The 27,308-nt window shown below is 39.3% G+C and overlaps 1 protein-coding gene across 13 annotated transcripts; it reads right to left on the bottom strand.

The window, feature by feature from the left end:
* Nucleotides 1–367: 367 nt before the first annotated feature.
* LOC146556675 (nectin-2-like) lies at nucleotides 368–27,308 on the bottom strand. 13 transcript variants are annotated; one of them, XM_085250035.1, is made up of 16 exons: nucleotides 26,925–27,277; nucleotides 24,427–24,768; nucleotides 24,008–24,310; nucleotides 22,796–22,889; nucleotides 17,570–17,724; nucleotides 16,421–16,520; nucleotides 12,755–15,936; nucleotides 9,931–11,764; nucleotides 8,145–8,486; nucleotides 7,720–8,022; nucleotides 6,898–6,991; nucleotides 6,450–6,549; nucleotides 4,962–5,072; nucleotides 4,508–4,611; nucleotides 3,614–3,800; nucleotides 368–1,148 (listed from the first exon to the last, which is right to left on the bottom strand). In XM_085250035.1, the coding sequence occupies exons 1-7, from the start codon at nucleotides 27,064–27,066 to the stop codon at nucleotides 15,930–15,932; spliced, it is 1,143 nt and encodes a 380-aa protein (XP_085106161.1). In that variant the 5' UTR covers nucleotides 27,067–27,277; the 3' UTR covers nucleotides 368–1,148; nucleotides 3,614–3,800; nucleotides 4,508–4,611; nucleotides 4,962–5,072; nucleotides 6,450–6,549; nucleotides 6,898–6,991; nucleotides 7,720–8,022; nucleotides 8,145–8,486; nucleotides 9,931–11,764; nucleotides 12,755–15,929. The 13 variants fall into 13 exon arrangements, with proteins under 13 accessions (XP_085106161.1, XP_085106165.1, XP_085106160.1 ...); XM_085250039.1 differs by having other exon boundaries at nucleotides 4,962–5,069; nucleotides 6,450–6,991; XM_085250034.1 differs by having other exon boundaries at nucleotides 4,962–6,549.

Below are 27,308 nucleotides of genomic sequence, written 5' to 3'. Positions count from 1 at the left end.
AAAAGGCTTATAGGTACCCTGTCAGGGAAACATTCTATGGTGATAGGTTAATCATTATTTCAAACAAAACTAAGTAAAACTACTGTTGTCTATGGCCCCTAAGGGATCAGTCATGATCCCTTAAAATCGTCAGCTTTTCCTCCCACACGGCGCCAATGCCAGCTCCACCTTGAATTTCATTGAGACAGACATTTCATCTAGCTGCCACTGGAATCCACCCTTAGTGCTGGGAGTTTCCCACGATGCACTGAGCATTTCTCCTTTCTGACCTCTTTTCATTCACTATGTGTTTACACAACCAGCCTGAGCCAGAGACTTTGACTTGCCTTAAGCTTGTATACTCCTAACCAACAAACAACACAAAACAGATGATGAAATAGATTTTTACTCACATTACAATGAAAGCTTTTGTGTCAACAACAGTGAAATTTGCTAGTTAGCCTTTTACATTTTGGAGCAGTTTCTGGAAGGGGAAGCAGTGACTCTAACTAGCTTAGTTATCAAAAACTGTAGATAATGTCACAGTACATTTAGAGTATAACTCTTTCCTTATCACAATGTTTAACAATAAAGCAAACTGCTGAATAATAATAATAATAAAATAAAATTTTAAAAAGGGGACACTTGTCACAGTATAGCACAAACTAGCAACTGGGGATTGGTCCATCAAGGCCTCTACGTTTTATCCACATTACACTGGACCACCACAGATCCTTCATCAGATGATCTTGCCCGATGTGGCTCCTTTGGGCTAAGCCTGGTCAGGGGCCATGTACTACAGAGGTGACTCTCAACAAGCCCCTTGCCTGAGCCTGGGTCCAGGTTGGAGCCATAGTAACTGAGATATGGTCATTGGACCATTTTTGAATTTTTCATCAAAGAAGTCTGTTAAATTTCACTTGTTCCGGTTGCTCACCCGTGAACGATTTGCCTTGAGGGGCAAATTGCCCCTGACAGCATAGTTCCTGGGATAACTAGGGCATACAAACCTCTCCACCATGATAAGGTGGCAATTCCTGTCTGTAGTTATGTTGTTTCCTCTCCAGTGCACTGTTGTCACTGCTGAAGGATGGCATGAGTCATTGGAGCCATTTGACCAATCTGTGTTATGAATCAGTCAACTGAGTTGAGTGTATGGAGTTAAAGGTCTGGATGAGGACAAAAAAAGGAAAAAAAACAATAACATAAAGATTAAAATATGATATTAGGGTCATTCTCCTGGGTCTTTAAAACTGTGTTTTGCGCTTTTGGACTTTCAAGTTTTGTAGTTCTGCTTATTGTTAAATAAATAGTCTCGGTCGTTGTGTCCTAGGGCAAGACACTTCACCCGTTGCCAACTGGTGGTGGTCAGAGGGCCGGTGGCGCCAGTGTCCGGCAGCCTCGCCTCTGTCAGTCTGCCCCAGGGCAGCTGTGGCTACAATGTAGCTTGCCATCACCAGAGTGTGAATTTGTGTGTGAATGGGTGACTGACTAAATGTAGTGTAAAGCACTTTGGGGTCCTTAGGGACTAAGTAAAGTGCTATACAAATACAGGCCATTTACCAAATATTAATATCACGCAAAATAATAAATAATCTTAGTTTACTTATTCTTTAGGTTTTTAACTTCATATTTCAGAGAAGTGTTTTCTCTGTTCCTCTTATGTGTAGTGTATGCGTTCTGGTGATATTTGTGTGTTATTATTCGTTATTCCTCCTCTGCCTCATTGTGTTGATTGTCTACTTGTGCTTGTTTGCCCCGGCTGTGTCCACTTCCCTTGTGTATCTTGTATGTCAGTATACTGATCAGATCAATGATGGATCAGAGAAACCTGATCTTCCTAACTACTCATGGAAAATACATCTTATTGTGTTTTTTAGTTAAAATAAAAATATCTGCAGCAGCCAAGCTTCAATTTTCTTAAAGTTAATAATTATAAAAATAATAATGATAGTAAACATAAATCCAATAGAGAAGCATCTTTTATCAGTAAACTTTTTAAAAATCCCTTTAAGTTGCTTTATATTAAATTTTACTAGTGCAAAACTTGTGCATTCACTGTCAGGAACACACAAAAGGCAGGCCTGTATTATTTATTACATAGTGTGCACTATGTGGCAATCTGTCATCAGACAGACTGATTAATGCATTCAGTGGGTTTGTGTTGTGTGAATGTTGTGTGGTCTAAGTGCTGCATTATAACTACTATCTGCGTGGGCTTCAGTACCACAGAAGTCCAATAGGAAAGCTCTATCTAGTCTTTAAGTGATGACATGATCAATCCTGCTTCCGGGCCCAAACTACTCTGCGTTGTGTTGTTAACATGTTTTAATGCTTTGTATCTTGTTCTATTTAATCTCAACAACTCCCTAAAAACAGTCAGTGATCACTGTCGGCCTCTCTTTTTTATTACCGCTAATCATTTTAAAGCTCAGTCTTTTTAACCCTTACAATGCAACTACAGCACAGCCCATGCAGCAGTATATTAATGACTAACCTCGTATTGTGGATGGATTATCTCAGTTTTTCTCCTGACTGACGTTTGGTCTGTTTCCAGCATCCTGCTATGCGATTACATTTGTCCCTAACCCCTAACCCTCAAATTAACTTTTATGGAGTGGAAAAAAATTCATCCTCCAGCTTCAATGTGTTTATATTATGCTAACATAGCCGTGTCGCAAGCGATCACCTAGCACACCATTATATACCAGCTAGTCCAACTTCAGTAACCCTACAAACATCACTGCTGTTTACTTTCCTGTCTTCATTTATTTTGGAAGTGATAGCAGATCTGTACGTTTTATTTTGTTTCAGAAATCTCTCAGTCAGAACATGGTATATTATATTTAGATGGAAACTAGCGCGCCAACTCCCTGCTAACTTCTAACTCTGTTAAATTTAATAAAATCTGTTTTCACGAATGCCTGGATGTTAAACTCAATTGATACACCTGGTAAAGCAGCCACACTGATCATTTAATTAAAGATGAAAGAATTTAGACAGTTTTTACCACTGAGAGGAAAATAGGACAGAAAAACTGAGCTTCAATCAGCACAACCAGACAGACCAGCTACAACTGCATTCACACAGTGGCTGTATAGTGTCATGGTGCTTTTCAAATACATAATGTGCAAAAAAAAGACAAAATGTAAAAGTCTGAGTGATGTGTTTATATTTCCATGGTACTGTATATTATAAGCTTAAAATTTGACATTGTATCCTTAAGGAGAGGTCGTACTAACCAGCGGAGTCTACAGTTACCACATTAATAATACAACTGATGAAAGTAGTTCTGACAGGTGTAAACAAGAAACGGAAACCAAGTAAATATTTCAAGAACCTTTTTATGATTCTTCAAAAGGAAGAGACAGCTAAAGCTACATCCTGAAGGTCATGGCAACGACAGGCAAAATTAGAGAAAATCAGTGAACAAATAATTAAAATATTTCACTGTATTTCTATCATTAAGCAGGAATCATTTCACATTACTGTAATTTAACACATGGCAGACAGGACAAGAAAGGCAAACAGTGCTTGCCTTGTCAAATCGAAAAATACACATAAATTAAAATGTACCAAAGTAAAACAAATTTTCTCCTTTCATCTTGAACAGTGTTGCTATAAAGTTCCCCACCTGTCTGAATCCATCCTTTACATTACTGCCATCCTGTGGTAGCTGTTGGCAGTTGTTCTTGAAAGCTGTGTTGTTTGTTTCAATCTTCCAAAAGATTGCAGCTCTCTGTTTTGATGGTGTGTGGTGAATGAGGACCCAGGATTGCAGACATGGAGGCAGCACAGAGGAGTTTCAGCCAAAGGAGAGCCTTTTAATGAAAAGGAAGCTAAATACAAACTGTCTAACTAACAGGATCACAATTTGAACATAACGTACAAGTATAAGGGAAGACAGACACAATATATACAAAGGAAGGTGGTTAGGAGAAGTGGACACAGGGAACATGGGAACACAGCCAGAGAAACATAGACATGACAAGATGGGAAGCAAAGCAGAACACGAGGCACATGAGATGACGACTACCAAAGTAAACAGGAACACACAAACGCTGAGACACGGACACAGAGATGTGAAGAGACAGAGAGAGCGAGAGACATGACTGAGGAAACAGGTAGTCTTGTCTCCATGCTTATTAACCTGATTTTACAGTGAGACATTGAGGACAAGACACAGAGACGACACAAAGACATGAACGCAACCTATTATCAAACAAGACACTGCGAACTAGAAATACAGATAAACTCAAGACTAAACTAAAACTAAGAGTCTAAACTCAAGCTCTGACAACTATGAGAGGAGATGGCAGTATGTTTAACCAGCTGCTTTTCCACCAGTCCACTGTCATTTTTCATTACATTTTAATTCACACTGTTGATATTGACAGTCAACCATGTTCTTCAAGCTTTTTATTTGAGCTGATTTATACTATCAATGTATTTTAATATACTTAAAACTAATCAAGCTGTAGGCCTGTTTTTTTCTTGGGGGGGGGGGTTCAGTATACAAGGTATATACCTTCAGGCGACTGTTGATCTGTTTCTTTACCAGCTGACTTTAAAATGACATGTTGGTGGAGCCTTCAGTCCAAATAATGTTCATCTTTGCTGTCAGAGAGATTCCTGAGGGATCATACGGAGCATTTGTTTAGACCTGTATTTAATTTCAACTGAAAATGCAAATACTTTCAGTGTCTGCAGATTTAACAAAGAACATTTAAACTTCTATAACACTTAACACACACATTAATAAAATGTTTTTTTTTCTTGTAGCTCAGCTCTTTCAAGTAAGATAGATGTAGTAAAATGCCTTGTACACAACTAAAACTATAATTGAGTCTCCAGTAAACTGCACAACAGTAGTTAACATTAAAATATATAATTAATCCCAACATTTTTTTCAGAGACTTATTTAACTGTGGGAGAAACAAAAGTGAGCTATGAAGTATATGAACAAATTAACTGTTACTGACCTCTTGATCTCTCTGTAGGTCTTCTTCCTCTGGTCCGTGATCTTTGTTTCTCACACTCCCAGATGTTTTGTGTCATGCTGCTTGCCACCATGTTGGTTTAAAGACCTCCTACTGTACAAAATAGCGACACAGTATTCACAGAGGCTGCAAATCAACTTTTAAAATGTTGCCTCTGTACACCAGAACAGTAGATTTGAAATAAAATGATAAAGGTACAATTTAATTGCAGACTCAGTTGCAACTGAAGGAATTGAGCAAAAACTTCTGTATTACCTGCAGCTGAGATTCAACTTGACAAATAAATATAATCATAAACTAAGTCGGAATACTTTGTTGAATCGTTTGCAGGCAGTGAGTGAAGACTTGAACTCTTGGACATCATCAAATTCATTTCTATCTTTTTACTGCATTTGTCTTCAGTGACAGTATATTTGTTCATGGCTTCCCTTTTATAAAGAGGGAAAAGGCCATGTAGCATGTGGTTCAATTGGGGTAGACTAGCACAATTGCATACTTATTGGACCAAAGGCCACTTCTTCAGGACCACTGAGGGTATCACACATGACAGTCTCCCCACTAAGAATAGCAACTACAGCCTCTGAGCTAACTACAGTTTGTTAACCTAGACAATGAGGAGAATGTGCTGGACAGGTGAAGAGAACGTTTAATATTTCTATTGCACCAAGCTAACTAATGCACTTTGCTTTTTGTAACAATGTAACAAAAATGTGATTTGGCCCCTCGTAATACTGGAAAAAACAAACAAACATCCGGATATCTATACTGATATGGACTGGGTAATGTGTAAGGAACAAATGGATGTCACATTGTTCGATGGAAATGAAAATGATCTACCTACAGAGGGATAAATTCAAAGACACCCTGAAAATCAAAGTGAAAAAAAAAAGATACAGCAGTTTTTTGGGTTTAGGAGAGTGATTAGTACCAATTCTTTCATCTGCCTGCATATTCTCGCCTATTAAGGTCAAGCATTATTGTATAAGAGGAGGAAACCAGGATCAAATGAACCAGCGTAGGGCCTGACAATGTGTTCAAGGATTTCACCCTGATTCCTAATGGCAGCCTGTAGAGGTCTCTGCGTCCCTCCATGGATTTGTCTCCCCACATCATCACTGACCTACCATCAAACTGTTCATGCTAAATGATGCTACAGGCAACATAATGTTCTCCATGGCTCCTCTCTACCCTTTCATGTCTGTGACATATGCTCAGAGTGAACCTTTTCTCATCTATGAAAAGCACAGAGCACCAGTGGTGGACCTGCCAAATCTGGTATTGTATGGCAATAGCCAATAAGGCTTTCATGGTACCAGGCGGTGAAACTACATGAAAGGGCTTACTAGAGGATGTCAGGCCTGCCTTTAGATTAAACTTTACACTTAAGACATTAAGTACATAAGCTTTAAAATCAGAAGTATTCTGTATTATTCTAGATATTAGATACATGCAAGTTCATATATGAAGTACCTTTGAAAACATCCATGTTTATAAAAGTACCATGCTGCAGCACCAACAACATTCAGGAAAAGCAAAACACCAAATAAGACCCCAGCAGCAGAGCATGCTCCTACAGGGACACAATAATTAAGAACATGAGAATGAGATGATTGTTCTTTCCCACTTTCATGACATTTAGTTTGTTATTTCACATTTCATTAAAAAAAGACTGAGACAATAAAGAAACATTATCTACCCAACACAAATCAAGCACATGGCTCACAAAGAATGAGATTTCCACACTGGATCAGTGGGTGACTGTGTTTATAATGAGGGTTTACAATGACTTGTGGCTTTTGGTCAACAGGATGCTGGTAGAAACTGTGCTACTGTTGGCCAAACACAGGTCACTTGAGACAAACAAAAAGAACCAATGAAATGAATGTTTCAGCTGAAACTGTTATTCAAGCTACTTTACCTGCTCCATGTAAAATTTGCACTTGGATTGGCTTCTGTCACACACTCAAATGAGTCCTCAGATTTTGCTCTGATGTTCACTTCTGTGGGAGAGACTGCAAGAGCAGAAAGACAAATAACATGAAAATAATGTTTCGCCTCTGTCTCCTACATCTTCGATCCGAACTCGACAAACTTTTGGGACTGAGGCTGATGCTGTATGGGACAGGCCATGATTCAGTCTTTAGCAATAATTGTGAAACAATGCTCTTTTTTTAAATCAGTCTAGATGTCTTTGTCTTTCAGAAAGTATTTTCCCATCTATTGTGACAACATGCTACTGTGTGACAAACAGGAGGCAAAGTCATGAGATTTGGCATGTTTCACTCCCATTCATTTAAAAAAACAAAACAAAAGAAGAACAAACTCCAAAACAAACTTTCTGGAGTTGATTAGTTTTAGTCATTTGAGGATTTTGTGAAACATCAAAGTAAAACTGCTTTTGTTTACATCATTTAATGATGTAAGGAGTCGAACCAAAGTTTGGTACATAGGATGTTTTGTCTTTACAACACGTAAGGCTTTTAGCAATGTAAGAATTGGGAAAAAGATCATATCTATCAGTCCCTCAGTAGAGCTGTAGGTATTTTGTCTTTTGTAAATAAACTGTTCAATCGTTTCACTAACAGAGTCCTGCGACTGAGTCTGTTCATACATTGCGACAGATGTGTCCACTGGCTAATCCACTAGCAAACTTTGCAGAGATTTCCAAGAAAAAATATAACAAATACATCAACCATGGATAAAAGATAAATAATAAACTACATCCGCAGCTGATACTCACAGTAGACCTGTATGGTGAAGGGCAGGGTTTCTTCTTTAGACAGGGAGTCACCACTGATGACACACTGGACCTGGTGACCGTTAATCTCTCTCGTAGGAACACCAAACAGAGAGCTGACTGTGGTAGTCGTACCGTTGTCATACTGTGTGGAATTTGTTGTCATCCTAACTTTTTCTCCCAAAGCATCAGTGAGCCACCTCACCTCGGCAGGAGGCCTCGAGTCAGCAGCCGTGCAGGTAGCAAATAAAACCTTTTCTGTGCCCAAAGTGGGAAGACTGTCCTTGATGCTTGTGAAAGGAGGCACTAGGATACACACAAAGAGCACACAAATAAATCAGCATGCAAGCAGAATGGTGAAAGTAACTCTGTCTCTGTCTCACACACAAACACAAGAGTATTTTAAAATAAAGGAAAAAAAAGTTTACTATTAGGGGAATCTCAGTCTTTTGATTTCCACTGGGAAACAATGTGAAGATGCACGTGTAGCTGCCTTCATCCTTCAGTGCAACACTGGATAACTGGAGAGTTGCATTTTTGTTGTTAAAATTCCCGATATATTTAAATCGATCATCCTGTCCATTGACAAACCGTGGTCCTTCCCTTGGTTGGACAGTGATAAAATTGTCATTATGAGGTTTTTCTCTGGTTGTCCTCTGCCAGGTAATCTGCGTCAAATCATCATCAGTGTGGATGATTTGGCACGGTAAGATGCAAGGAGGCAGTGCCTCCTTGAACCACTGTCACACTTCCACCAATCACCTGGAGACCTGTAAAGAGCATGAAACACTATTAAAGCTCAGACCTCAGCGTAAAAATAGAAACAAGAAAGAAGCAGATTTGCATAAGGTAAAACACCAGTTTCACAATTACAGCTACAAATCCAAATAGGATCAATTTTTCAAAACCTGAACCAGGACTATCAGAGCAGCTTGGCGTCTGGTCTGGGTGAGGAATACGGAATTAGTACTGTGTAGATCTAATCAGGGAACCGAACTGAATAGTCATATTTTTTCAGTATCCTTTCAATTCAACACAATTTTATTTAGAAATCACAACAACAGTCACCTCAAGGCGCTTTATTATGTAATGTAGACCCTACAATAATAAACACAGAGAAAAACCCAACAATCATATGAGCCCCTATGAGAAAGCACTTTGGTGACAGTGGGAAGGATAAACTCCCTTTTAACAGGAAGAAACCCTCAGCAGAACCAGGCTCAGGGAGGGGCGGCCATCTACTGCAACTGGTTGATTGAGGGAAGGAAGACAGGACAGAAGACATGCTGTGGAAGAGAGCCAGAGATTAATAACAAGTATGATTCAGTGCAGAGAGGTGTATTAACACATAGTGAGTGAGAAAGGTGAGTGAAGAAGAACTACTCAATGCATCATGGGAATCCCCCAGCAGCCTATGGTTATTGCAGCACAACTAAGGGAGGATTCACGGTTTATTTCTTATCTGTAAGACTTGGGAGAGGGAATGCTACACATGGGAAAGTTAACCTTCACAGCTTTCTCATCAAGTCCAGTCAGGAGGGTTTGTATATATGTGGTCACATGAATTAAAGTAGCAGAAGCCAAAATCTTTTAATGAGAGGAGGGTTTGCAGCTAAAACTACTAAAAGATTTTAGAAAGTTTTTCCTGAACTAATAAAAACAAGTTTCCACAAAATGACTACAGCCTGTCAATTGCCATTAAAGTAAAAATGTAACCCGAAAAAACGCACAAACATTACGCTTAGCTATTTGGTGTCCCTGCAGGTAACTAATTTTTCCCAAAGGGCTACATGAGAAACTGGAACTGCTGTGTCTGTACCTGAGCCGAACTCGATTCTTCCCAATATCAAACTGGCTCTCTCTTTACAAACTGGTACAAGTAGTTGTTTTAATGAGACAATGAAAACGTGAAATAGGCATGGCAAAAGCAATAGCATTGTAATCTCTATTTAATCAACATTCCCAAAAACAAATGTGATGCAAAATGTGCAGATTTCTGCAACATTTCGCTTTATTCAAAAAGTGTTATTCCTGTTTCGGTTGTACTTCACTTACTTCATGTTCAGTGTTTAAGTTCTTTTTGCTTGTTCAGTAAGAGAACTCTAGCCAGTTAGTCAGATTTGGACAGCATTAATTGCAACACCTGCCAGTTCATTTCATTTCAGCTTAAGCCCATCCAAGCATAAATAAAACAAACAAAATCTTTGTACGTACTGTTCGTTTCTCTGGTCAGCAGGAGCGCAGATATTGTCGCCAAACGACAGATGATCGTGGGGAAATAGCGCGACATGACTTCTCGTAGTAGCATAAAGAAAACAACACGCAGCTTCTTTTCTTCGCTTTTCGCCCTTGTTATTCCCGGATAACTGCTCTGATGAAAAACAGCCCTCCAGGCTCCAGTACTGAGTCGTGTCTGGCATCCAGATGGCGAAGGATACTTCTACTTAAGTTTAGGACAAAAAAGGGTGAAAAAAGAAGAACAATATAATATGTACATCATAGGATTATCAGAACTTGTTGCGTTTGAAAAACTCTCTCATCAGGTAGAAACAGGACCGTACGGTGGGGGTGGGGGAGAGGAGGAGTTGCATGGAGTTTAGAAAAAGTAAGATCAGGATATTCGCTACTTAAACTGTTTTACAATTGCGCTTTGTGTGTGTGTGCGTGTGTGTTAAACAACTATAAAACGTTGTTTTGAAAGCAAAAAATTTCGGATTGCAAATATGTTGCCCGCTACACCCCAACATCACACTGCTCAATCATAAAAGTCAGAATGCTAATGAATCGGGTGGGTGGAAAAAAGACAGAACAAAGATTGTATTCCTTGTTCCAACTGTGCTTATTCTACCATAAACAACAGCCCCTTCTCTATACCTCCTGTGCTCATTTTCTTTGCTGCTGCTCACTGATCATCACCTCTCTTCTTAACCTAGCTTCTAGGGTTAAGAAGAAAACTTATTATTTTCCAAATATTTATGCTATAGCTCATCAGCTTTATCAGAAAAAACCTTTTCCTTTGCCACCTTGTTCTTTGCTGGACACCTAACAGTACACCCAGTACTCCTATCTACTTTCTTTTTAATCTTTCTCACTATCTCACTTTGTCTTTAATTCAGAGGGAAAGTTGATCCCAAAAACAATGTTATACCATCATCAGACTAAACAGACTTACAAGCAGCTCCCAAGGCTGTTTCACCGATAATCTTGTAAAAGCAGCAGGCATGGAGCTCTCTCCCAACCGTTTAAAACTAAACAAACATCACAGACAGACAGTGCCCAATTTTGTTACAAATGGTTCAAGCAAAAGAGGAGAGAAAGACTGGCCTGGTGCATGCCTTAGATATGCTAGGGGTACAGCTTAGTAGTCAAATGTAAAGGTTCCTAACTCAGAAGTACATGTGTAACAGCCATAGCAAAAGCCATCTGAAATCTCTAAGAAAAACCCTTCAATGCTAAATAGCAACTGTGGCAAATCATGTTTTTCATTTCATTCCGTGAGTTGCAGCCAAAAAAGTGTTAACAAAAGAGGGGGAAAAACAAGGGAAGAACAACACACATTTTATTTTCACTTTCAGTTTTTGTCATAATGCTCTTGACCTGGGCGATACAGTACTGTAAGAATGTACTGCTGTTAAGTAGTAGTCACAAGCTGTAGTCCATCTTTGTAAATTTGGAAAAGCAGACATGGTGACATTGTTAAGGAGTCAGCTGGAAGTGTAATTAGATCTTCTGCAAAGTCAAGGAAAAACTATTAGGAAAAGTAGGTAGTAGTATTGAGAGGTTCGTTTTTGTTTGTTTTTTTTGTTAATATACAAACATAACTGATGAACCTCCCAGCTATGGCCATAGACAACATAAGTAAAAACTGAGAGGAGGGTGGCTGTCTCAACAGCCTTTGTATTGCACATGAAGAACTGGAATGAGTGAGTGGCCTGGATAAAGAGTGAGAAATGAAAGCACAAATAGAATTCCTTTTTTTACCTTCTTGGATCACTGAAAACATGACTTTCTTCAAATGCAGAACACTTTTCCTTGGCTTTTATGGGCTCTGTAAAACAGAAGGCAGGTTTAGCACACAAGCCAGTGTACTGCTCCTGCATGTGCTCCAGTTTAACTGAGAATTCTGTGAACTGACCATTATGGGTTATACTTTTTTGGTCCACGTGTTTTTAACAGATTTGTTATTTTTTTATAAACATTACTCAACACGTGTGGGTGTTCCAGGAAATTTAGCAAGAGTAGAGTGAAAATTGTAGCTTAATTACCATAACTATTCATAATTGCAATACACACAAGTCTTAGTTTTACTTACATTTTTAATTATTTGCTCACTTTTTTTATTCGTCTTTTTTTTTCTTAGAAAACACACTTCAGCAATTGAAACTCGTTTCCAGAGACTAAAAACAGCAGTTACACGTGCCACGTTTTAAGGTCCACAACATCTTCTGCTCCTGTCTTCATACAGTTTCAACTTTTGTTTGCATTAACTGTAATTTGTTTGAAAAACAGTCAAAACCATCATAGTCTGGCATTTTTTGAGATTGACTGGGATTGAGAAGTGCTTTTATTTGTCGGTTGCAGTTGCCCACAACTGAGATGACAGACCGTGCCAACCGTACATACAATACACAAACATCACATTGGGGAGACAGGTCAGGTAGAAAAAAGGAAAAATAATGAAATGTGTAACACGGAAGGGCAATCTAGGAGAAAAAAAGAAATTCTGCTAATACTGGTCCCCAAAAGGGAGTCAGTATGAGGAGAAAAAGAAAAACTCCATAGCACATAAAGAAAACACAGACATCACGACACCTTAACACAGTAAATCACAGACAAGCAACACTGCATCTGGGACGCTGCAATCTCACGGTTGCGCCTCCGTCTGGCCCACTGTTCACATCGGATGGGAGGAAAGCATGGGAGGCATTGGATTTGGGCGGGGGAGAGTGGGGGAGAGTGGCGGTGAGGGCGTATCAGTATCAGTGTATGTGTGTGGGGATGTGTATCCTGTGTTCAGCCTGAGAGAGTGTCCTTTCACCTATTAGGCGTAGATCAACAGTTCGCAGCCTACGCAGGTGGCCTTGAGGAATAGGGCAAGACAGTCAGTTCATTCTTGTTATCGTATCTCTGGGAAGAATTGTTGTTGTTCTCTTCGGCGTCAACCTTCAAGCGTTGTGCAGCTGGTGCCTTTTTAACCTGTTACCTGTTAAATGAAGGTTCGGGTTATAAAAAAGATAAAAACAACCACATAACAATAGCTGAACTTGAAATCACAATATTTTACCCTCAAACATTTTATTTAAGAACTATCATGCTGTACATCCTGAACTCACCCAAATACTTTTCAGAATCTCGCTCACATTAACCAAAGAAACTATGCATAAAATTAGTGCATGCATAAAAAACTCAGACAGGCTCTTTTGGGCAAAAATTGCATTCTTGGAAGAGTTCAAGGAGAAAACCACTGACTGCTGAGCAAAGGGAACACAATGGCTGGTCTCACATTTGCCAGAAAACATCTTGATGATCCCCAAGACTTTTGGGAAGATATTCTGTGAATCAATGAAAATAAAGTTGATCTTCCTGGAATGTTTGAGTCCCGTTACTGTCATGGTGGGTGGTCGGAAGGACTCAAAATGCAGACTCACAAATCGACAGTTCAGTGCATTTATTTACAGTGCAGGCAGTCTAAACAGGGAAGTAATGAATTTGCAATTGTATCTCGAGAGCAGCAGTGTGGCGGAGGTGTGGTCCCTGGCTCAGCTGCAAGGGAAGGAGTGTGCAGTGAGCTCAAAGGGGCGGTGACAGGAGGAAGGTGAGGCCACAGGTGGTGGTGACTGAACTGATGACAGTCTCTTTTCCTTTTATAGTGAAGCAAGAGACGCGCGCGGGTGTGTGAGCTGAGACCAGCCCTGAGTGGGGACTATGGCATTGTGTGTTTAACATTACAATAAACACTGAGAACTGTGAACACAGCCATTGTGTGCATGGGTTCACCTTACAAGAAGGAAATCCAGAAGGCTCCTGAGCCATGCCAAGGGGATGGCCACAGTGTGGTGGCGATTGAACTACTATATGCCATGCTTTGGTGGACACGGGCTGTACGCAGACCCTCGTGTACCAAAGCTTGGTTCACCCCGAGGCATTGCTGCAGGCAGAGTGGGTGGAGGTGAAGTGTGCTCATGGTGATATTCACAGGTATCCTATAGTGCCGTTGTTGTTAGAATATAAGCCCCGCTTCTCCGGTGAGCCTGGTGAAGGAAAGAGATGAGTTGGGGTCAGAGGTGCCAAATTCCATCATTCCTGCCTCCCTCCATTGTGATAACCATCTCACACAGGCCCTGAGAGCAGATGTTGCCAAGTTGCAACAGCGCTTTGCAGACATGTTCTCCCCCCTGTCCAGCCAAACGTCGCTCATCGAACATAATTTTGAAACAGCCTGGCGTGATGGTGCGTTTACGCCCTACAGGCGATCTGAACATAAAAGGCAAATTGTTCTGAGGAAATTGACTGAAATGCTGAAAATCGCAGTAATAGAAGAGTCAGAGTCGGTCAATGCAGAATCCTGCTCTACCTTCAAAAACTCCTGGGTTTTTTTGTACTGTGTGTTGGATCATTGTCCATATATACTGTCAGACACTGTCCAATCATCCTTACTGTATTTGGCTGAAATGAATCTATATTTATAAGTCATGTTAAATCAAAAATAAACATCAGTAGTACATGAGATTAAATTCTCAGTGTCTTAAAGAGGATGTTGTTCTTTTCAGATTATGAGCTTTTCCTCATAAGCGACACTTGGAATCCTCTCCGTACATTTTACCTATTTAATTTATAGCATAGCATATAAAGAATGAAACTTGAATACCTAGAATGAAACTTGAATATATAGAATGTATGAACCTCATGTTTAGAGATGAAGTTTTTTTCTGAGTTTCCTTTATAAAATGGCATCAGCTGAACTGTTTCAGTACTTTGTAGAGCTTGACAACTGTTTTCCGACAGCTGTTCAAACTGCAAATGGTAGAAATAATTTGGAGTTTATATTGCGTCACCTTGAAGAACATGTTTTCATTATTGCAACATTTCTAGTGCTCATGAATAATGTTCAACAAAATGTTTCTGGGAGAAGATTATGCACGCTTCTTGAGGGAATTTATTAATCACTGATGGAGATGTCAACTGAGCAAACACTTCAGGCAGAAGCTGAAGCACATATTATGGGCTCATTATACCAATCTACATCTCAAAGTGGAAGGCCAAGTTAAGTGATAAAAATGGAAACAAATTTATTCATAATGTGTATGGCACTTGACACAGTCAATAGATGGCAAACAAGATAATGAATGCAAGGAATAAGGAAGAAGTTAACATATTTGTTATTTTGTTTCTTTTAGAGGATGGAGAGCAATTCAGCAGAGGGTCTACAATGTCACTGTCCCAAATCAAGTGTGATATGTCTTTTTTTTCTTTTTAAATTCGATTAATATTAATTATTACTTGCTGAATTGCAGTAATTTAATTTTTTTTTGCTGTGTTATAATAAACAAAGTTGTATAATGTCTGGGTTGAAATATTGTTTATCTAAAGATTACATGACAGAAGTACAATGCCAAAGTCATAGACCATATACCACACCAAACCATCACTTTTGTTGTTCCAACAGTCTTGGAGGGATCCATCCAATGTGGGATAGTGTCAGACCAATAGCGGTGGTTTTGTTTGTTAACTTCACCATTCACATAAAAGTTTGCCTCATCACTGAACTGAGGGTCCTGTACCAATTTTTGTTTTGCCCATTCTGCAAATTCTGTGCGCCGATCTGGGTCATCCTCGTTGAGATGCTGCAGTAGCTGGAGTTTGTAAGGGTGCCATTTGTGAGTAGCTAATATCCGCCGAAGGGATGTTTGACTAATGCCACTCTCCAGTGACATGTGGCGAGTGCTACACTGTGGGCTCTTGCTGAATGAAGCTAGGACAGCCACTGATGTTTCTTCATTAGTGACAGTTTTCTTGCGTCCACATTTTGGCAAATCCAACACTGAACCAGTTTCATGAAACTTAGCAAGCAATTTGCTGACTGTAGCATGGGACATGGGTGGTCTCATAGGGTGTCTTGGATTGAAATCTGCTGCAATGACCCGGTTACTGCGTTCACCAGATATATCAACACAATTTCGATCCACTCCTCACGTGTTAAACTCTTCGACATGTCAATGGCTGTGAACAAAGAGAAACTTGTAAATAACTCATGACAGAATAAAGTTATGTTGAAACCAAGCACACCATTGTTTTTCTTGTGACATTACCAATAAGTTTGATGTGTCACATGGCCCTCTTCCTATTGAAAAAACAAAAGTTGTATCCAAGATGGCCGACTTCTAAATGGCCACCATGGTCACCACCCATCTTGAGGAGTTTGCCCCCTCACATATACTAATGTGCCACAAACAGGACTTTAATATCACCAACCATTCCCATTTTATTACGGTGTATCCATATAAATGGCCCACCCTGTATATATGTATAACATTTCACACATACTGTTACTTACAATTAAAGCTGACAGTCTTTCTCTCTATTGCAGTTGATTGTTTATTTCAAATGATCAAAAACCTTTAGACCTATTTGAACATTATGTGTATATGGTTTAATATCAGGAGAACTACATATTAAGTGTATGAAGTGTTGCTGTTCCGAGTACCTTTGAAAACATCCAGATTTAAAGAAGCACCATGCTGCAACCCCAATCACATTCAGAGTAAGCAAAATACCAAATAAGGCCCAAGCAGCAGAACATGCTCCTACAGGGACACAAGAAGGAAGAATATATTTAGACTAATGTTGTTCTCTTTCCCCTTCATGGCTTTTAGTTTTATATTTCACATTTAGATGACTCAGACAGTATTGCAAGTCTTCTAAATGGCAATAGGACACCTCAGGTGGCTTGGCTATATTCCAAAATCATTCTACACCTGGACTCAACATATTTAAAAACTTCCATCTGCTGGCAGGTGAGGCACAAAAATAAAATACAAACTTAATATGACCGTGAAAGAAGCAAGCTGGCAGTTTTTGGGAGTAACAGAATACATGTACCGGCGTTACGTATTTAAAATACAAAATATGGGTAACTGTATTCTGTTACAGTTACCGTTTAAAAAGGTAGTATTCCGAATACAGTTACTTTGTTGACATAAAGGGATTACACGGAGGTCTTTTCCTGTTTCATATGTTAGGCTGTCCCCTCTCTATTTTTGGTAATTCCATGCCAGTGGAAACCCAAACAAAACACGCATTAAGAGGCTCTAATGCCTGGGTCTCAATCTCGCGGCCCATGTCAACTCTACCTTCGGCCCGCATAATGACGCAAAGAAATATTTAAAAAAATATTGTTCAAAAAATTATTTAATATGAAGGCAATAGGCAGAGTGTTACAGGCATATCCCTAAAGAATGTAACCTCATGGTCAGTGTAGCCCAGTTGTAAGTAAGCTATTCAGACTCGAATGTACACTGTGTTCATGTTTTCCTCCTTCTTTCTTCTATTGGAGCAGCCTTTCAATGTCTCTCACTGGCAAAGTTGACCCAGACAACAAAGTAAAGTTTTCGGCTATGAGCCCGACACGGAACCCGACGTATTAGCCAGAGGTCCGTTTACTACGGTTCGGAGCCGCGGACCTGTTTTCTGTTCTGTTTCATGCTGTTTATACTTTAAGCCAATCTCTTCAAGCTAGTTGGTGTTCAGAACAAGATCAGAATGAAGCAACACCAGCAAAAGCTCAAATAAATACTCAGAAACAAATCCAGAAAGATTTGGACAAACTGCACAGCTAAATCCAAGCTGACCTCACCTGCTGCAACACGCACATAGAGCTGACCATGTTTACGTCCATATGCGTTAGATGCTTCACACTGATAGAGGCCATTTAGATCAGAGGTCAGACTCAGCAGTTGTAGCTTTGCACCATCTACTTTGACACCAGGCTGTGACAAAGACTGTCCAGATCTGGAAAAAACACGAACAAGACTCTACATGAAATGTACAGAGAAGGAAAAAAAATGTGAGTTTTGCAAAAATGCAAATTAATTTTAGTCATTAGCTTTTTGTGTTGCACTTTCCTTGCTCACACCAAAACATTACATTATTTAATTTTTACCTAATTACATGACTCCCTGAAAAACAAGATCCGAGAAGGTAGAGGCAGCCAGGCACATTCACATCACAACCCTCTCCCAATTGTTTCCATTTTCCCTTTTGATCCCACCATTATATCATAAAAATAAACACCATATTATTAAGCTTAGAATTCATGTTTGGGCACAAGAAAGATCATTCATTTACTCAAATCAACACCATCTTATTATATTCACTCTGTTTTACATTTATTGTCCACTTGTTGGCACAGTAGAGCAAGTGAAGCACAATGCAGCTTTGGCCCATGAGTTTACCAAGTGGATGAAAAGCATTAATGCTTCATGAAACTTCATACAGCCATTACTGATTGCAGAATAAAGATCCAAATACTGAAACACAACAAAAAGGAAAAAATAATTTATTTTACTCATGTATACATGTGTATTTAGCTATTAGTAGTGTCTCATGGTGATGGGTTTACTTAAATTTTTAACTTCCTAATTAATTTCCTCCAACTGTTTTCTTACCACCATAATTACATCTTCCTCTCTTTCTTTCTCCCTCCATTTTTGGGACTACTGTCCCTTGTCATGCATTTCTCCATGGACAGTGCTAGCAACAAGGCTTTATAATAGTCACTGCTTGTAATAGGATTGATGGTGCAGCAGCTAACATTTTAGTTAATTTGATACATTTTAATTTCTAGTTTCTTTTTTCTTTTTCTGTCATAGCATTTAAAGCTCCACCTTTTCACTTTTGGTTGTCCATCTTTATCAAAGGTTTCTTACACAGTAAACTTCTGTTCTACAAGGTGGATGGTAGGAGACCGGCCAGTCTTGTTAAGAGATTTGATCAGGCAATCCAGTGTCAGTAATAAAAAAGAATAAATGAGTGGCAGTCAGTGCTTGTAGGGCTAGTGGCAGTGGACCACCAGCCAGCCTGTAGGCTATAAAATAATATTGACGACAAAGAAAAAAAATGATATTGACCCATCGGCCCAGAAGTGTCCTGGCACTGGGAAAATGCCTGGTATGCCAGATTACCAGTCCAGCCCTGGTAGGTAGAAAGACTAAACACAGATGGACGCAACAGACACAAACACAGTGAAGGAACACAAACCTCAGAAAAAATGAGTATCAAAATAAAACAGTAAGTAAATAATACAAATAAATAAATAATACAAAGGTTAAATAAAAACCTACATATACCAAAAAAAAAAGTATAAAAAAAAGTGAACATTTAAAACTGCAGTGTTAAGCGATGCGGTAGAAAGACTTGGGTGCACCTAACTTTTGTGCTGGTGCACCTAAGAAGAATGTTAGTCTAGAGCCCTGACATATACAAGACTTAACACAATACAACTGAAAGCAAAATGATAACAGAAAAGCACTAAATAAGCCAAAAGTAATATTAAACAAAAGCACAAAAACCTTTTTTTAATATTAGTTTCTGGCACAGGCAGTTAAAAATCACTTAATTTGGATTTTGAGTACACCACGTGACCAGATGATTCATTATTTAGTTTCTATTTTTTTTTAAATATCTCTGTCCAGCCTTTCTATGGGGAGTTTGTTTGTTATTTTCATATTTGCACGAGTTCACGGGTTCACCAGCTACTCCGGCTTCCTCCCCCAGCGCAAAGACTGATTCTTTGTTTTAGTAAGCTGGTGACACGCCTCTTACCATTATAGCAACTAGGACAGGCCCCAGCCCCCACACGCATGACCCTGAACTAGATAAGTGGACAATGATAAGTGAAACTATGTGTCAACAGTCTTTCAGCTTCTGTCTGCTGATCTAAAACGGCCTGTGCAATCCTCCAGAGTTCCAATGACAAAACACTTTTCTTTTTATTTGCAACATTTTTTTCAGTCAAGTCACAATGTCTCTTGACTATTGCACAGCAATTGCAATAGGCTACAGCAGATCATTTTATGTGGCTTTTTGAATGCAGTTTTCCTATCCTGTCACTGCACATTGACTTGAGTAGAAAAGATGATCAGATATGTTTAACTGGATATCATCAAAAGGAGGGTTGCACCACTATTTTTATTTTTGCTTTTAAACCACAGAATGATTAGTAGTAGCAGTCTTCAATTATAGGCTTGTTTTATAGTCTAGGTTGTGGACATTTTGTTGTACTTCTTTTTTGCATGTTGTCAGAGGTTGTCAATAAATGTTAGTTAACCAACTACAGCTGATGAGTTTGAGTGATACAGGTAGGCCTGTCATGGGACTAGTGAGCAAGGGGAGTTGTACTCTTGGTTGGGTTGCTAGCTTGACTTTCAACACAATGTTCATTCTCAATCATTGGATTTTCTTGTTGTTGAAGCTTTCTGGATTTTTGGCCTCCGCTTTTTTTTTGTGTAACTTTACAAAAAAATATTCACTCAGTTCGGACCATCCACACATTAACAGCCATGCCTTTGGGATTCCTATAGTTTATGCTGAAGACTAGAATTCTCTGAGCTTCTTCAACTAAAATTCAAATGTGTTTGCACATTTATCTCCTGGAAAGAGCTCACTGTCAGTGAAAGGAAAAAAACCCCACCACCAACAACAAAACTTATGGCATCAAGTCTATTCAGGTGAAAAAAAAACTTCACAAACACAATTATGTAATACTTCTTTCAGTGTTTCCCTTTTCACAAGCAGTCGCGACAGTGGATGACTCTGAATATTTGAGCTTGCAGAGGTCTCCTCCTGGTCTCAAACCAGTGAGATTTCACGTACGAATGTGTAAACTACTACACTATGGAGTCACCACAAGTATCTAATGGAATAGTATCCAACTTTGCCCAGCTTTAACAGAATTTTTATTTAATTTACTTTGTGATCTTTTCCATGGGAGTAGGCTACATCAAATTTGACAGTTGCTGCATTTATGGAAATAATCTTACACAGCTGCATTAGAAGCAGTTTGCATTTCACTTGAGAATAACTCTTACACGTGACCAGTTTTTGTACAGTTTATGTGATTCTTAGGTTTGTGGTTATTTGTATGTCATCTATTAAGTATGTTTCTCTTAGTCTTCCGTTTTGTGTGATTTTTGAGTTTTTCTTCCTCATTGTCTTCTCCTGTGTTTAGTCAGTCTCATCTTCACATTTGTTTTTCTCTTGTCTCAGTGTTTTCTGTTCCATTTCTGTCTTTCCAGTCAGTCATGTCCCCATGCTTGTTTCTCCCTGGTTCCTCTGCCAAGCCTTTGTGACATAGTCTCTGTGTTATCCTACTTCCTGTTTTAGTTTTTACAGTCCTTTTTCCTATTTCCTATTTCCTTCTTTAGTACAGCTGTGTTATGGTAAATGGCCTTAATTTGTATAGCGCTAGTCCGTAAGGACCCCCAAAGCGCTTTACACATCCAGTCATTCACCCATTCATACACACATTCACACATGATGGCAAGCTACATTGTAGCCACAGCCATCCCGGGGCGCACTGACAGAGGCGAGGCTGCCGGACCACCACCAGTAGGCAACGGGTGAAGTGTTTTGCCCAAGGACACAATGACCGACATTGTTCAAGCCAGGGCTCAAACCGGCAACCTTCCAATTACAAGGCGAACTGCCAACTCCTGAGCCACGATCGCTCGTTATGTATGACCTGTTGCCCATCCTCTCGTCATGCGTAATGTGTGTTCCTCGTCGACAGTGTTGGTCAAGTTACTTGAAAAAAGTAATCAGTAACTAATTACTGATTACTTCCCCAAAAAAGTAATCCCGTTACTTTACTGATTACTTATTTTCAAAAGTAATTAATTACTTAGTTACTTAGTTACTTAGTTACTTTTTAAAAACACGATTTACAACCTGAGTAGGTGATAAAGCGATAGATCTTTCAGCCCAATTCTACTTTTTCTACATAATACATCATACAAAATGTAATCAAATGGAAAAGTCTCTTTTTTTAACTTGTTTTATCAGTTTTAATCTTTTAACTTTATGCATCAAGCAAAAATTTAATTATATGCAACATTCTCTGAGTTGAATAAATTAGCAATTTCCTAATGTTGTAAACATCAACATCTGGCAATAAACCCATTCTGATTCTGATTCTGATTCTGATTAACATTTAAACCTATTTTCTGCACATTCCAGCACATAAAATAAAATATTTTTTGTGTTTACACTCACTCTTTCAAATAGATGCAAGTAAAACACAGCAGAACATAAATAAAGTCAAAGACTCAGCGGTCCTGTTGCTCTATTTTCACCTATTAAGCAGCACTGCGGTGAGCGGAGGTTTACCCTGGTGCAGGTGTGCCACGGTCAGTTGAAGAATCCGCGAGTTTCTCTGTGAGTTTCCCATTACGTCATAGCGCACTCGGTGCTTGCTTAGAAGTTTAGGGTTTTTTTTCGCTGTAAAAAGTTTTCTTCCCACGCACGATGGACGCTAATGTTTTTGTCACTTTTTATGGAATCAAACTCAAAGTCCACGCTTTAAACGCTGCACGCTCATACTCTCTCCCACAATCGATATGTGATCCATTGTTGATCTGCACACAGCTGTTGTCACTAACGGCGCACTCGCTTACGTCACTGTCGTGAGACATTCTCGCAAAAAATCATGGTTTTAGTAACGCAGTAACGCAGCGTTCCTACGGGAAAGTAACGGTACTCTAATTACCGTTTTTGCAATAGTAATCCCTTACTTTACTCGTTACCTGAAAAAAGTAATCAGATTACAGTAATGCGTTACTGCCCATCTTTGCTCGTCGATTTGTTCCCATTTGCTGTGTTTCTGCTCTGTTTTCTAGTTCCTAGAGTCCTGGTTTCCTCCTGGCCTGTACCGTTTAGTTTTGAGCTGCCTCTTCCACTTCATCCCTTTGTGTTTGGGTCCTGCCTGACCTGCCACTCACCACACACACACACACACACACACACACACACACACACACACACACACACACACACACACACACAGTAATTATTCAAATGACTTTACCTGCTCCAGTTAAATATTGCATTTGGGTTGGCTTCTGTCACACACTCAAACGAGTCCTCTGAAATCACTCTAATGTTCACTTCTGTGGGTGAGACTGCAGAAGATATAGAGAAAAGTGTGTTAATCCTGAACTAAGGAAATATTAATGATTTCACATATGTTTGAATCCTATTATGGCACGCAAATCCATAAATCTTGGTTACTTGTCATTTAGATCAAGGAGTGATCCCTTCATAGTGATATAAATATGTCACTGACTCGATTACAAACACCTTCAACTAAAAAAACTGAAGGTTGGTAACACTGCAGGACAGTGCTGTGTCACTGAAATGGTTATGGATTGGTATTGAGGGATGAAGGTCTGCTGAGAGAGCATTCCTCTATGTCATCACCGGCATTACCTTGGATTTCTGGCACAGCTCAGTCCATTAACTGTAGCTACTGACAGTCAGCATGTCTCTGACAAAATGAGTGTTAAGTTTTGACTTTTTTCGATGCCTCAGTTCAGGTAAACTAAGCTCACTCAAGGTAGCCAAAAACTCCAAATTGAGGTATATTGACCTCAGTAAAGATCAATTATTTTGGTACTTGGTATTTGGTCTTTCATCTGACAGTCCAAAAAACAAAACACCCACATTAAGTATTATTTAGTCTTTAACACTAATGGCGTAACAATAGCCTTTGTATCAACCTAGATATCCTCATTTTGTCTTGACTTTTGCTCTACTTATCTTTCAGAAATTCTTTCTTAATCTGTTGTGACATAATATTGACTGCCACAACCAGGAGACAAAGTCATGAGAGCAGGGGAGATGTCACAATCGCATATGAAGAAAGAAAAAAAAGTAAGACTGGACATAGCTGCAGTGCCAGAGTGGAACAGTTGACAGCCAATATCTAATTATACCTCCCCTGTTTCTACACAGCAGCAAAATGGTGCATTGGGAGAAAACGCTGAGCGGACAGGGAGAAGACAGCATAGACAGAGTTGGGGGACAGTGCTGTAAAGCAAATAACAGTGTAGAAAATGTAAATTAAAATACTGTGATAAAGAAACGGCGTGTGCAAGGTACATGTGTGTGTGTGTGGGGGGGGGGGGGGGGGTTTCATAGTGGCAGACATGCTACAACTTGGTTAAACAATTAAAATTCTAAAATCAACAGTGACACAACAAAAGACAAATAATAAACTACATCCGCAGCTGATACTCACAGTAGACCTGTATGGTGAAGGGCAGACTTTTTTCTTTAGTCAGGGAGTCACCACTGATGACACACTGGACCTGGTGACCATTAATCTCTCTCGTAGGAACACCAAACAGAGAGCTGACAGTGGTAGTCGTACCGTTGTCATACTGGGTGGAGTTTGTTGTCGTCCTCACTTTGTCTCCCAAAGCACCAGTGAGCCACCTCACCTCTGCAGGAGGCTTCGATCCAGCAGCCGTGCAGGTAGCAAATAAAACCTCTGCAGTGCCCAAAGTGGGAAGGTTGTCCTTGATGTTTGTGAAAGGAGGCACTAGGAGAGGCACAGCACACAAATAAATAAACATGCATACAGGATGGTCGAAGTAACTCTGTCTCTGTCTCACACACAAACACCCAGAATAATTTAAATAAAGTGTTTTTTCATACCAAGCAAGTTTAGAGGTATCTCAATCTTCTGATTTCCACTGGGAAACATTGTGAAGATGCACGTGTAGCTGCCTTCATCCTTCAGGGCAACATTGGATAACTGGAGAGTTCCATTTTTGTTGTTAAAATTCCCGATATATTTAAATCGATCATCACGTCCATTGACAAACTGCACTCCATCTCTGGGTAGGATAGTTAGGAAATTGTCATTGCGAGGTTTTTCTCTCGTCTTCCTCTGCCAGGTAATCTGTGTCAGGTCATCATTGGTATCAATGACATGGCACGTTAAGATAGCAGTACCTCCTTGTTCCACTGTCACACTTCCACCAATCACCCGGAGAGCTGGAAAATACATGAAAGATCAGATCACAGATGAAAAAGTAAAAACAAAAGAGCATCCAAGAAGATTTTCACACTTAAACACTTAAAACACACACTTAATTGACTGTTTATCTTGATCATTATTTTGACTTTCAACAATTAAATAAAAGTGCCTGAGTGAGAATAGAAATAGAAAACAAAGCAAAAGCAGACCAAGCTCTCCCTGATCATGTGCCTGGATGTGCCAGTCAGCTGTTTTGGATTAGTCTGAATGAGTAACACTATGTCATCGAGGAAAAACAGGAGCTGGAAGCATGTAAATATAATAATAACCACTGCAGCCAAGAAGAGTGCCTGATGAGCCCAGTTGTAAGTAAGCTATTAAGACTCGACTGTACACCGTGTTCGTGTTTTCCTCCGAAAACAATAAGTTCCGTTGGAGCAGCCTTTCAACGCCTCTCTCTGTCTCTCGCAAGAAAAGTTGACCCACACAACAAAGTAAAGCTATTTTTCGGCTACGAGCCGACAGGGACCCCGCCGTATTAGTCAGAGGTCCCTTTACTACAGTTCGGAGTCGCGGACCTTCAGTAATAGTAATAAATCACACAGCAATAGTACATTCACGTTGTTGTAAAAAGCATGATAATATATTAAGTATTCCAAAGTATTCAGAATACGTTACTGTCATTGAGTAACGTAACGGAATACGTTACAGAATACATTTTGGGGCATGTATTCTGTATTCTGTAATCTGTAATGGAATACATTTTAAAAGTAACCTTCCCAACACTGCCGATGAATGAATATTCCTACTATGATTATTTAGTGGCCATAGATGGGCCTAATAGAAAAAAACATGGAAATTAATTTACGCAAAATAAAAGGTCCTCAATTAATTATACTAAATTTGATATTAACAGCTACTTTGAAGCTACATTGAAGATCTCATTAGAAAAACAGAAATTATTTCATCCCCAACCATGTTCACCTCACATACTTTATCATGATAAGGATGCAATAATTCAAACATACACTGAAAATATGGAAATGCTTTTCAGATTTTGAGGGGAACATGAGGTAGTATTAAATGTTTTTATTTCAAAATTGAAAAAAAGTGCTACTAAAGACGGTCTTTAGTGCTAAATTTCTTTTTTACATTCAGTCCACTGACCTGACAAGAAATAAACATGAACAAAACTTGTGCTATTTACAGAAACTATATAAATGATATTAGGTGCCTTTCAAATCATAAAATTTACAGGTCTTGACTTCAGGTCTTGTTTTAGTCTGCTGTAGCTTGGCATCTGTTTCTGTATATCACGTTTAACATAAAGCACACCTTAGGTATTAAGTAATCTGAATACAGGCAGTCAAAAATCATGGCTATATTACTAAAATAAGTAGACTAGCTGGATTATACTTTGCTCCAGCTATTGACTTAGTAAACACACCCTTACTATTGCTTAAGTTTTCACAGCAGATTGAAAAAGAAGAATCTTAAAATTCTCATTTATGCAACTCCAGGAGACTAGATGATTGCCTTCTTTGTGTGTGACTTTGCTGACAGACAAGCTACTGAAAGGTAAATGAAAACATTTTGCTAGTTTCCCACGTCCTTGTGTACTCAAGGTAAAACCAACAGACCCTGGCTGTGTACTGAGCTGATAATGTAACAATGACATAATTTTGTAACATCACCCACCATGAAGATCTTTCGAGTTATATCTAAATTCTGTTCCTACCCAGTGAATTGCTATAATCTTATCTCATGTGAAAAATCCTCTCACAAAAAACAAAAACAAAACAAAACTCAACCATACTTTTTTGTTTTATTTTATAAACTGTGGGTGAAGTGTGGGGGGGGGGGGGGGGGGGGGGGGGGGGGGGGAATCACGCATAAGTGGGAATTTATTAGTTTATATGAACTGTCCTGAAAATGAAAAAGAAATAGAACTGTACATATTTAAACTGTAGAGCTATGATCTGTACACACTCTTAATCCACCAGATATCCCATCATTTTGATGTTTCTACATCACCACCACCAGGACCCGCATTGGTAATGAGCAGTTACTTTTTTCATTTTCACGTTTCCCTGCCCGTCCGTTGTGACACATGCAAGTTTATCTCATTTCAGCCCAAGCCGATCCAAGCGTGTACAAAAAACTTTCAACATACCGTCAGCAGCTTCTCTGGTCAGCAGGAACGCAGATATTATCACCAAACGACAGGGTATCACGGAAAACATGGAGTGGCACTGACTTGTCATAATAATTGTCCGTGAAAACATAAACAAAACATGCAACTCTATCCGCTTCATTTGGTCTTCTTTCTTGTGATTTGCTCATTGCTGCTGCTGCTGCGGCTATCCACGCCCATTGTTTCAAACAGGAAGCAAAAGTTACTTTCAAAGTCAAATGTAGGAATGCGGAGGGGGGGATACTTAGTCAAATTTGACAAACATCATATGATTTTACATTCTTTTCGTTGTTTTCGGAAGGTGCCGCTTGTTTTGCTATGATCACACAGAAATGAAAGACACGGGATAAGCATGAGTCTAAG

This window comes from Mchenga conophoros, linkage group LG16 (genome assembly GCF_057382185.1).
Source record: "Mchenga conophoros isolate Kocher_MC1m ecotype Shallow Benthic linkage group LG16, M_conophoros_male_GT1.1, whole genome shotgun sequence".
NCBI lineage: Eukaryota > Metazoa > Chordata > Actinopteri > Cichliformes > Cichlidae > Mchenga > Mchenga conophoros.
This window is presented reverse-complemented; position numbering and strand designations above follow the sequence as displayed.